The 12,842-nt window shown below is 40.7% G+C and overlaps 1 protein-coding gene across 2 annotated transcripts in view; it reads right to left on the bottom strand.

Moving 5' to 3' along the window:
* The window catches only part of rap1gds1 (RAP1, GTP-GDP dissociation stimulator 1), a 48,292-nt gene extending 38,203 nt beyond the window's left edge, over positions 1-10,089 (bottom strand). For both annotated transcript variants that reach the window (XM_038268472.1, XM_038268471.1), the window contains exons 1-3: positions 9,824-10,089; positions 2,173-2,280; positions 1,967-2,089 (exon numbers count right to left, since the gene is read on the bottom strand). In XM_038268472.1, coding sequence (XP_038124400.1) covers positions 1,967-2,089; positions 2,173-2,280; positions 9,824-9,827 — 235 coding nt within the window. In that variant the 5' untranslated portion in view covers positions 9,828-10,089. The remainder of the gene's footprint in view (positions 1-1,966; positions 2,090-2,172; positions 2,281-9,823) is intronic.
* Between the last annotated feature and the right edge of the window lie 2,753 nt (positions 10,090-12,842).

Consider the following 12,842-nt stretch of genomic DNA (forward strand, 5'->3'; position numbering starts at 1 on the left):
TCACATAGTGGTTAGATATTGATTTAATTAAATTGAGCTTGTTAAATCCACAGATAGATGCATTCCCACAGGTCTAAGAGCATTAGCTACTTCAAAATAAGAAAAGAAAAACATGAATGAGCCGTTTCCTAAAGTAAAAAAAATACTAGCCTATAGAGTTTGCTACAAAAAATGAATCAAATTAGGCTGCAAATAAATTGCAGGACAATTAAAAACACATTAGACCCCTAAAATAGTGGAAATTAAATTTAAAATCTGAAAATAAATAGTAGTGAGTAATGAGTAGAACGACGTATTGTTTTAAAAGATTGAAATTTGATTCACATGAAACATAATTTATGAATAAACAATATTTATGGTGTTTAAAATATAAATAATTAACAAAAAACAAAAAAATATTGTCCATGGCCAAACTTAGGTTAAATCATCGGGTAGAAAATAAGCAATTCAGTAGTTGTAATTAGCTCGGTTTTAGGCTAGCTGTGCCCTTTATATAGGTAAACGCCTGATTGGACGCTGGCGGACGTGTCTAGAGGGCGGCCATCTTGGATCAGACCGATGTTCAGGCAGGTGCTGCCAGAATGAATAGGAGGCGCCTTAGATCTTATTTTAATAACATAAAAGACGAGTCAAACATAATATTACAATAATCTCTTCCATGTGAAAAACCCCTTAAAAGACCAAAACTAATTCTAAAATTACCTTCCAGTTAGATTACACATATTTATTCAGATTAAAAACTATTTAAACTGAACTCAAACTGGATGAGATATTTAAAGTTTTATATATTTACAATTAAATATTAACATGATGAACACAAAGTTTTATATTAATATATTATCAGATTATGGTTTACAACTATTATTATTTAAGGATTGGTCTTTGATAATGAGTATTATGATGCTGATGAAGGTTCTCAGTCATCCAGGTCATAGTCATTCCGTAAAAATTCAAAAAATATCCACTGGACTTGGTTTTCAAGATTTGAAGACGTTTCGCCACCTCTCCAGGAAGCTTTCTCAATTCAAATGCCTGGATCCGCAGTGAGTTTGAGTCAAAGGGGTCCCTGCTGATTCTATTTCTATAATGGAGGAGCAGAAGGTGATTAAAACAAGAGAGCTAGTCTCTAAAACAGACATGGCTACGGCTCGATGCTAACATGTTTGTTAGCTGTGAGAATTCTGAGATTAAAGTCAGAATCCTCTTCCATATATTCCATATATTTCTTCCTTGGTTTCATGAAGCCGTTTGTTCCCCAAGAAAAACATGGATCCATCCACTGAAAAGAAGATCTCTGAAGGAGGTTTTCTTGGCGGTTTATGAGGGAAGAGTGCATGACACTCTTCAGTTTAAAAATATTTATAAAACTTTTCACTTCACAACTATACAGAACTTTGTTTAGGCCCATCATATCACATGTATAGCCCATGGAAAGCAGCTCAAATATCTAGTTTTTTGTTGTTGTATTTTTTAGGAGGACCGGCTATGATGCCTCCACCCCAGGGTCATGCATACGATGGAAGAGTCAGAATGACGTTTCTACCTTCATTCTTCCTGCTGCACAGCCCTAAATAGCTGCAGGAAAAACCCTGATCTGCCTTTCACCCTGCAGTCACTGGGATGATTGCAGACATTTCCGGACGCAGTGACAGAGAAATGCCAGCGGGTCGTTACCAGGCCTCGGCTAACTGCTGGCAACTGATCATTAGCTGCAATCTTGCAAACTGAGAACCCATTCATTATCATAACAATTCCTGGCTCAAAGTCTCTTCATCTCTGCTCTCGTTCTACTCTACAAGCTTATATCAGAGAGAAATCATGGAAATGAACTGTTTATTCAAGCTTTGTGTGCGGTCAGGAGTGAACCATCTGATTCCCTGGATACCCTCAGACAATTGAATCCAAGTCCTCCTCCTCTCTCCAAATCATCAAACCCCATCCCCACCAGGTACGCTTGGTCACCTACCGTTTTTGGCCATCTCAGCTATGATGTTAGCAACTTTAGGAGTGCAGGAAGACTGTGGGTTGAGCAGGTTCGGGAGCAAGGGAAGAATGCCCATCTCCTGCATCTTCCTGCTAGCCTCGGTGTCTGCGCGAGGAGAACATCATCATTTGAGAAAATGTAACTACTGTGGTCTGAAGCCCAAGCGGAGACGTATGGTTTGAACTCACTGTTAAGGGCCAGTGCGCTCAGCAGACAGTCCAGGTTTCCCTCGGTGCTGTCCGTGGTGCTGTCTGTAGATGCAAGCTTCAACTTCTCCAGCGCTTCTCTCAGGTTCTCTGCGCAGAAAAGCGACATTATGATCAGCTAAGGTTCCTTAACTGAAGACTTTTTATGAAATTAAAACTTTTCCACTAGAACAGACATCAGGGGTTGACGTTAAGGATTTTTACAACTTGCCCAAAGGGCAAGTGACTTTCACATTTAATTTGCCCAGAAACTATTTTTACTTGCCCAGTATAATGTTTGATAAATATAGTTCCTAATATTCATTTTTGTATATATATCAATGAAACATGTTTGTTTTTTTAAATGTTTTTTTTGTAATTCAGTATTTTTTAAGTTTCCAGGTTCCTGGTGTGTATATGCATGCGTCAGATAATGAACTCAAGCCTACATTACCGTGTTAACATGCTTTTCAATCCTTCCTGCTCATTCTTTTCAAACTAAACTTTGCTTTAAACTTTTGTGTGCTTGGAAAAATATATACACAATTATGCCAATTTTCCTAATCCCTGACCGATTGTTTGTAATGTAGGGTTATCTGGGTGGAGGGTGAAATAGGTGGTGGGTGTGTTACTGTACATTTTTTTGCCTTGTGGTTGTTTTTTAGCCTGCTAAGTCAAAAAAAATGTGTCTGATTCGCGCCAATTCCCAGACAAAAAACACACCGTCTGGCGGAAAATCACGCGGCTTTTCCAAATCACGCTAGAATGTGTACAAAACAACAAAAATGGTGCCAGCAACGCTTCTGGGTCGCTTTTTTAAGAATTTTTTTGGTGATGAAATTTGTAAAAAAAAACAACTTGCCCCGGGCGATGGTTAACATCGAGCCCTGGAGGTCACGGATTAGCGGATTGCAGTACGGATCCGGACCCACCTGCTGGCTAATCCGGACCCCACCTGATTTAAAACATTTATAAATTGCCCCATGTTGTCTGACGACAGTGTTTAACTTCACTTGCGCCTCTTCTCCTGTTAATACGGTAAAGCCCTGGGGAGCGTCCGGCTCCTGGCTGCACGTGATCCAAATGAGCCAATGAGCTGTCAGTCTGGGTTGCTGCTGCTGCTACTTTTAGACACAGCAGGCAAACCTGTGGCAAGCAAAAAATAATAGCTGTTGATAACTGTAGAGTGTAAATGGCACGCACAACTAAACCAAACGCCACGCCAGACACAATCAAACCACGATTAGGGTTGTCACGATACTAAACTTTTCAACTTGATACCGATACTAAGGAAAATATTCGATACTCGATACCATTTTCGATACCACAAGGATAAAAACAAAGACTCCAAAATTCTGCAGTAATATTCTCATTAATAAATAAAATACAATAAATAAATACTAGGCTTGTCCCGATCCGATCCACGTATCGGATCGGGACGCCGATATTGGCAAAAAAATGCGTATCGGCAAAGCATGTAAAATGCCGATCCAGTTTTTTTTTTTTTTTCCGGTCCGTATTTTCCAGTTTCGCCGATTGAAACGATCCATTCCACTATTTTGCTCCAGTGTTCCCCTGTTTTGCATTTTTATCAAAACTTACAGTAATACTTGCACCTTTAACTGTTTACGGTTTTAGTGTTCACTGTGCAATTTCAGATTGCTATTCATAATTTTGTCCAGTTTGTGTTTATCTCTTAATAAACAGGTAAGTTTGTTGTTACCAAGCATTGTGTTTTATTCAATCTCACCTAATTTAGCTGGCTAGATGTTATCAAGAGTACTAAAACCCTTTTCAACATGAGTCTTACAACTAAGGCTAAATACTTTAACTTAAACTTAAATACATGCTCGGATAGGCTGGTATCGGCCAGTATCGGTATCGGATCGGAAGTCCAAAAACAATATCGGTATCGGATCGGAAGTGCAAAAACCTGGATCGGGACATCTCTAATAAATACAATAAAGGTTGTATGCTGTGCATAATATTAAGCAAGCTTGATAAAAAACTTATAAAATTGAAATTAAGTGTTCCTTCCTTGGCTATGCTTTGCACACATAACAATGACACTAGCAAAACCGGTTAAGAAACAAAAATAATTCTCAGCAGCTGCACCTCTTACAAAAAAAAGTCTGAAACTGAAAAGTGCGTAGAATTATTCAATCACACAGTGTTCAGAAAGTGCATTGTCCTCTATTCTGCACTTTAGATGAATGACTGTTTAGGTGCCACTGGTGCTAGCACTGTATCGATACTATTAAAAACGAGTATTGTATCCGGATACAACGTTTCAGTATCGATACTTTTTTGAGTTTCGATACTTTTGACAACCCTAGTATCGATAAACTGGTAATAGCTCATCAGTAGGGCTCGGTTCGGTTCTGGCTCGGTTCTCGGATAACAAATACCCCATTTACCCTACCCTTGAAAAACCGTGCCGAGACCGGTCCGAGTTCAGTAACTGAGATAACTTATCGTGTGTAAATGGAAAGCAAACTGAACCGAACCGAGCTAACTGCAGACCAGTTCCAGAGGTGGGCTCGGCTCGGTTTTTCCCTGGCTCGGTTCTCTGATAACAAGAGCGCATGAGCAGAACGTGTCATCTCCGTCTGGCTGCACATCGCGATTCACACTCCACTCCACTAGTTGGCGGTAATGCTCCTCCGGAAACAGAAGAACAACTTCTTCTTCAACTATTAACAACAATCGAAATCTTCTCCACGCAACATTTTAAATAATAACACCGAAATACAGTAATAATAATCAAGCATAACTTTCCGAATATGACGGGCGCCGCCATTTTGATTTGCTTGCTTCCCTCCTTCTTCGTCTTCTTCTTCTTGTGTTTTATGGCGGTTGGCAAACAACTTTTGGTGCATTACCGCCACCGACTCCGTGATTTCCTCCTTCAATACTGGCAGTAATACCGTAGATTGGCACTAGGAGGCGAGGAGTCGAGGAACCGAGATAGCGTGATGTGTAAACGGTTGTCAGAACCGAGCTTGGACTGGTCTCGGCATGGATCGGTTTTTCAAGGGTAGCGTAAAAGGGGTAAAAGAGTGCATGAGCAGACCGCGTCATCTCCTTAAAGTCATTCTCCTGTAGTCGGTGATTCTGCTGCTCCAGAGTGGCTTTGCTATATTAGCTGTGATCAGTGGTTAGAAAGTAGTTAGAATCTCTGTTGAAGTGAGAAAGTCCTCCTGAAAACATGGTCTGTGCAGTCAGTTCATCCAGATTACCATCCTGCCTTCAAAGATTATTTCTCTGTGGGAGCCGCTCAGACCCCCACATACCGGCGCGGTCACTGGGAATCCCCAGCAGCAGCTGCCTCAGGTCTGCTTGCCTCTTGGAGGTTTTCGCCGCTGTTCATGGCGGCTGGAAGGAGATGTTAGCATTTTTTTACGTACGTAATCCAAACTGCAAAGCCTACAGCCACAGTGGAGGCTGCAGGCTTTGCTTTGAGCAGCCGGTCTGGAGCGCAGCGGGGCGGAGCGCTGACGGAGTATGTGGGATTTCGGGGTTAGCCTGACATGTTGGTCGTGTTGCTGTTACTATTAAAGGAATAGTACACCCAAAACATGATTAGCCTTCATTTTCTACTCACCCCCATGCTGAACAACACTCTGGAGTACTTTTTTGATATCTCAAATGCATCTGGAGATCTGGGAGGCTTCTTGCTGTCTGCTGACATTCAAATAATGGAGGTCTATGGTGCCCGAGGCAGAAAGGTCCATAAAAGTCCACAAAAAACGTGTCAATATTCCTCCATACTGCTCGTCCAATGTATTCCAAGTGTCCTGAGTGGGTAGCGTCCATAATTTACTCGAAACGAAGTCATTTAGAATGTTTTTAGAGCATAAACAGTAGTGTATAGGATTTCCTAAAAGCGCGTTCACGACGCTACGGAAACCGCGGCAGACCAAACCAGATGAAAGTGCGCATTCAGCTCGGCAAGGAACTCATGCTCTTCCTCAACACTGAAGTCCTCAGACATTTTTCTTTTGTTGTTCCTTTCTTTGCACAGGTAAACAGCACATTTCTTCTTCTACGCTTGCATTATCGGCAGAGCAGACGCTGAATGCGCACTTTCGTCTGGTTTGGTCTGCCGCGGTTTCCGTAGACTCGTGAACGCGCTTTCAGGAAATCCTATACACTACTGTTTATGCTCTAAAAACATTCTAAATGACTTCGTTTCGAGTAAATTCTGGACGCTACCCACTCAGGACACTTGGAATACATTGGACGAGCAGTACGGAGGAATATTGACACGTTTTTTGTGGACTTTTATGGACCTTTCTGTCTCGGGCGCCATAGACCTCCATTATTTGAATGTCAGCAGACAGCAAGAAGCCTCCCAGATCTCCAGATGCATTTGAGATATCAAAAAAGTACTCCAGAGTGTTGTTCAGTATGGGGGTGAGTAGAAAATGAAGGCTTATCATGTTTTGGGTGTACTATTCCTTTAACCAAACGTGTTGCACAATGCTTGCACACTGTTGCACTTCCACAACTTTCTTTCCGCCGTCATCGTAGGTCACTCTAAATGCAAAGTGGTCCCATACAGCAGACCTATAAAGTGCTGCTGGCGCGTCTTCCAACTCCTGTTCTTTCCCACTCGCCATACCCACACAATTCTCCACAACAACTGATTTTTTTCCCTGCTTCACCCGGCTACGCTGCTTCGCTTCTTCTTCTTCTTGTTTACTACTGGTGGTTGGCTTCGGTCACAGTACCGCCACCTTCTGCTCTGGAGTGTAAACGCTTCGCCTATGAGAAAAAAGAGCAGCGCATGAACCGAACGCAACACACGCGAACCGAACCGAGACAGTCGAACCGAACGGTTCGGACGGTTTTCATAAACCTTTCCATCCCTAGAGGATACGCATTGTTAATCCCTGCAAGGATTTTGTTTTTGCAAAACTTTATTTGTTCTAGTTCTGTCCTGCACAAAAATATTACCTTTTTAATATTTAAGCATTTTCATTTATAAAAGGTAAGCAGTAAAGGACAAAAAGAGGCACCAAAGGGACTAATAAATAAATAAATAATAATCACTAGATTAATACAATATAATAGACTATTAAAATAATCAGTAGGTGAACTATGTGCAACTATCAATATGCATCAAAAACTGCTCCATGTGCCAGAAGCTGCAGCTAACGGAAAGAAAAACGACATTTCAGCTGAGAGAACGATTTCCTGCATCATTTCCTGGAGAAGAAAACGTCAGAATGACTTTCTCTGAAAAATAGGACTACGGCATCATGTCCCACCGGTGCAGAGCCCGAAATAAGCCGGCAGCAGGTGTAGGTGATCAGATCTGTGGTTAGAAGGTTAATCATGAACAGATTAATGTTTGGCAGGAAGTGCGTCGGGTTGCTTCTTATAAGGAAACAGACCGATTCCTTATGCCAGGCAACACTGCTGCTGCTTTTCCAATAACATGAAGGTTTTCATAATAATATAAGCTCAAAAAAAGCAAAAACTGTGAATCTGTGGTTCTCTTCAAGCAGGTGGAGAAATACGTCAACAAACTAGGATTGACTCTGGGCATTAAGGAGAGGAGAAAGGATCGAAGGAGGTGGTTTTTCCTGCGGTTTCCTGTAAAGAGTCTTTTGCTTTCAAAAAAAAAACAGAAAAGACACAGAGGCCTTGATTAATCTGGCTCCACTAGGCCCAGTAGCCAATCAGAGGGAAATAAGGGCGTTTCAGCCAATAAATTGTAATGTTATCAAATTACAATTCCTGCCGAATGAATCCTGATGATCTGAAGTGTTTTCTGCGTTACAAAGATTTCAGACCAGTCAACATTTTAAAAAACATCTTTTTACAGAAATGTTTTTTTTGTGAAATGAATACCTTTATTCTGAAACTCTTCTGTGTTTTGTGGCTGCATTATTAAAAAAAAAAAAAATTATTCTTTTTAAATGGAAATAAAAGTTGTAACTTTGACCTTTAATTCAAAGAAAATAAATTTCCTAACCCCAAAGGCAATCAATTTTTGGTGACTTACATTACAGGTGTAAGATACTTCCTGTTTGCACATCTGCTACCAGAAATTCCCCCGACTCACAATCAAATAATCTTGCTAGCATACTAAAAGTAAAAGTTTCTAGTAATTAATGCGATTATGGCTGCAGCTAGCGATTATTTTGCAAATGGATTATTTTTTTTGATTAATAAAAAGAGAGCCAAAGGTTCCTTATCAGAAGATATTTTACTAAATCAAACCAGGCGGAACTAAAACGTTCTGGATAGAGCTACTACAGAGTATTAGGGCCAGGTTAGTTGTTTTTTTGTTTTTTTTTGTTTGTTTTTTAAGAATAAAGTCATGACATTACGAGAATAGAGTCCTAACAAAATTTAAGGCTAGGCTTAAAACTTTCCTCTTTGATAAAGCTTATAGTTAGAGTGGCTCAGGTTATCCTGAGCTATCTCTATAGTTCTGCTGCTATAGGCTTAGACTGCTGGAGGACATAGGGACCCCTTTTTCATCATTCTGCTTCATTCTATCTCTATTCTCCCACTCTGCAGAATCTGTTAGTTCAATCTCTAACGTTCTGCTCTCTCTGCTTTTTCTCATAGTAGCTTCATCTGGTCTGTTCCTGTTTGGCTGTGACTCCATCCTGGAGAGAAATATCAGCTGTGCTGCTGCCATCAACACCTTTGTTTCTAGATGTTGGAGCTTGGCCTGTTTTCCAGTGTGGTCCTGTTTCTCTGACCGGGACTAACTGGATGTGCTCTCTTCATCCTCTGACATGGGAGCTGGCTTGGAGCTCGTCTGCCTGGCTGTGTGTTTCCTGGACGGGGCCGCCTGTGGAGCTGGTTGACAGTTGCCTTTTGTATCTATGCTTCTTTTTCTATGTCTGTCTCCTTGAACCCCAGTGGGCCTCAGCAGATGGCCGCTCACACTGAGCCTGGTTCTGCTGGAGGTTTCTTCCTGTTAAAAGGGAGTTTTTCCTCTCCACTGTCGCTACAAGCATGCTTAGTGTGAGGGATTGTTGAAGAGTCAATGAGCCGATGCAATCAGCTGGTTTTCCTTAGATAGAAAACTTTGAATCAATCTGACTGGATGATCTGGTGAACTGGAAAGTGACCTGAGATGACATGATGTGAATTGGCTCTATGTAAATAAATTGAATTCAATTGGAGTAGGACTGCAGACAGAGAGGGATCAGTCCCAGCTGGTCTCCTATGAACCTGCTCCTTTAGATCTCCATAATAAACCATTAGAGACAGCAGTGGGAGCTGCGTAAACATCAGCACAAGGTGGGCTGCTTGATCCTATTGCATAACTGCTGAGGAGATGGAGCAGAGCCATCTTCTCCATCACCTCACTACCATTTCAGCAGACGGCCATCCTTCTCACAGCGGGGCCCCTCCAGGGGCCAACAGGCCGAGCCAGAGCCCATCTGAGGAGCTCTCAGGGAGGATGGAGATGCAGAGGCTACCCCACCCGAGAGCGGCGCGCGCGCGCGTGCACACCCATTTCTGTCCCAGCGAGCTGTTCCTCTGAGGAACAAGCCCTCCAGAGAGCAGAGTAGGAGTCCGACCCAGGCTCCTGCTGCGGTGGAGCCGCCATGTCTGCAATGAATGAACACACTGGTTCGCTAGCTGGGCTCAGAGTGAGCCGTTCGGTTAGCCGTCCACTCACCCATCTTCAGCAGGATGTGGCTCCAGGACACCGTCAGAGTATCTGTAGCAGCCAGAGGCCCCGCGCTCTCGCTCTCTCTCTCCGGGTGGGAGCTAGCTTAGCGAGCCGGGGGATAGGGAGGGGGGGGGGGAGTAGCGCCAGCAGCAGCCGGGTCGTCCCGCTCGGATAGACGCTGCCGTACGGTAGCGCGCGGCGGCCTGTACTCCGGGAACTACCAGGTTAAAGCTCCTGACTTCCTCTCATGCCCACACCGACAGGCCGAGCTCACCGATTGGCGATTCCCTGAAATACTGCCTCACTCTGACATGGCACCGTCAATTCAGGAGGTGGGCTGGGGAGAAGAACTTCCGCTCCTCGACTTTCAAAATAAAAGAGCCCGACTTACAACGTTTAGGCCACTAGATGGCGGTAGAGACTCACATGTAACATTTGCTAATTAAATAATAAATGACTACATTTGGGTGACTACCAATGATCTCTATTTATTCAGTATGGAAGAGGATTAGGGCCACATAAGAAATGAAAAAAAGTTAACTGATTTTTAAACATTATTTCATTTTAATATGTTTTTTCTCAGAATTCTGACCTTAATCTCAGAATTCTAACTTTTTTTCTCAGAATTCTGACCTTAATCTCAGAATTCTAACTTTTTTTCTTAGAATTCTGACTTTAATCTCAGAATTCCGACTTTAATCTCAGAATTCTAACTTTTTCCTCAGAATTCTGACATTAATTTTAGAATTCTGACCTTAATCTCAGAATTCTGCTTTAATCTCAGAATTCTAATTTTAATCTCAGAACTCTGACTTTTTCTTAGAATTCTGACTTTAATCTCAGAATTCTGATTTTTTTTCTCTCAGAATTTTAACTTTTTCCTCAGAATTCTGACATTATTTCAGAATTCTGCTTTAATCTCAGAATTCTAATTTTTTTCTCAGAATTGTGACTTTAATCTCAGAATTCTGATTTTTTTTCTTAGAATTTTAACTTTAATCTCAGAACTCTGACTTTTTCTTAGAATTCTAACTTTAATCTAAGAACTCTGACTTTTTCTTAGAATTCTGACTTTAATCTCAGAGCTGTGATTTTTTTCTCAGAATTCTGACTTAAATTTTAGAATTTTAACTTTTTCCTCAGAATTCTGACATTAATTTTAGAATTCTGAACTTAATCTCAGAATTCTGCTTTAATCTCAGAATTCTAATTTTAATCTCAGAACTCTGACTTTTTCTTAGAATTCTGACCTTAATCTCAGAATTCTGCTTTAATCTCAGAATTCTAATTTTAATCTCAGAACTCTGACTTTTTCTTAGAATTCTGACTTTAATCTCAGAACTCTGACTTTTTCTTAGAATTCTGACTTTAATCTCAGAATTCTGACTTTTTTCTCAGAATTGTGACTTTAATCTCAGAATTCTGACTTTTTTTTGTTAGAATTATAACTTTAATCTCAGAACTCTGACTGTTTCTTATTGGCAAAACTGCAAAATCACGAATATACAAGAAAAAAATCAGCTCTTATACTCCTTAACAGCTGCTGACGGTTATGCACCTGATGATTGTTTGCCTGCCACAATTAAATAAGAAGAAGAAGGAGATGGTGGAAACAAAACCATCCACAGCTCATTTATTTGCTGAAATGTCGGCTCAGTATGTGCATTAAAACTTTAGATCGATGGTTCTGTTTTTGTTTTCTTCCTCTTGTAATTTAATCTAACTGCTGTCGCTAAATGCTAAACCCAGGAGGAGTGAATCCAACCGAGTCAATGACTGGATGCAGTCATTTGGGTTTCCTTAGACAGAGAAAATGCTGAACCAATCTGACTGTATGATCTGATTAAATTGTCTTTGACTTGAAATGTGTTGTGAATTGGTGCTGAATCACATGAGAATAGAAATAAACTGAAATACTTTTAACCTAACAAGGTAAGGAAAATACTGCTAAACAACTTTTCTTACAGTTTAACACAAACTGCATGGAGTCCAGTCAGAGAAACAGGACTACACTGGAAAAACAGGCAGATGATCCATTGATTATTCCTTGCTGACCGGACTTTTCTTTAACTGTTAACAACAAATGTTTCCTATTTACACGTACCTATTGGTTAGAGGTCTACGTGCATTTAGAAGACCAATGTCTTATTCTATTATATTTGTTTAATTCCTTTAAACTTGTATGCTGTTTATATACAATTTAACTTTACCTGCCATGTGCAGCACTTTGTGGCAGATGTGGTTTTAAAGGCCTTTATAAATAAAGTTGAGTTGCCTTCTAACGCTTCACCACCCCCTTGTTTTGCTCATTAAAGAAGCTACAGGAACCCATGTTTGCAAAACTGTTTAAAATTAGTTAATGAAAATATGATTTACAAGCCAAAGCTCAACTAGAATGAAAAAGCCAATAACTGACGGCTTCGGTAAACTGGGAATGAAATTCAGAAGAAATGCAGAAGATGGCAGCATTTTCCCATAATATGAACACAATAACAGTTTTAAATATCATCAACCTTCCATGTTTTTCTTGGGGAATAGAGTAAGCAGCTGATGGAACATTAGAACTATAAAACAAATGAATGTATATATATATTTTTTGCCTTATAAGAATAATTTCCTCCGTTTCAAATCTGCAAGCATCACCATGAGTGAGGAAAGTCCCCTTGTGTCTGCAGTGAGGAGCGTTTATTTACCAGAAAAAAACTTGCATGCACGGATCAGGATTTAACCTACAAGTGTACATAAATGCTTAAGTGCCGGGAATGTTTTTAGAGCAGTGAAGAAAGTGGACTTTTCTCCAAGAATTAAAGCATTTACTCTTCAGAATAAATCAATAATCTTGGTATTATCACAAAACCTACAGCCACGGCTGTGACTTTTTAGCTCAATATGCTGATCTGAGGATACCATGTCTACTTTTAGTCCTACTTTCATTTTTGATAAAGCTTATAGTTAGAGTGGCTCAGGTTATCCTGAGCCACTCTAACTATAAGCCACTCATTAACTCTTCAGAGTTAATGAGTTG

Source organism: Cyprinodon tularosa, unplaced genomic scaffold (genome assembly GCF_016077235.1).
Source record: "Cyprinodon tularosa strain WSP-4 unplaced genomic scaffold, ASM1607723v1 ctg70, whole genome shotgun sequence".
NCBI classification, from domain to species: Eukaryota; Metazoa; Chordata; class Actinopteri; order Cyprinodontiformes; family Cyprinodontidae; genus Cyprinodon; species Cyprinodon tularosa.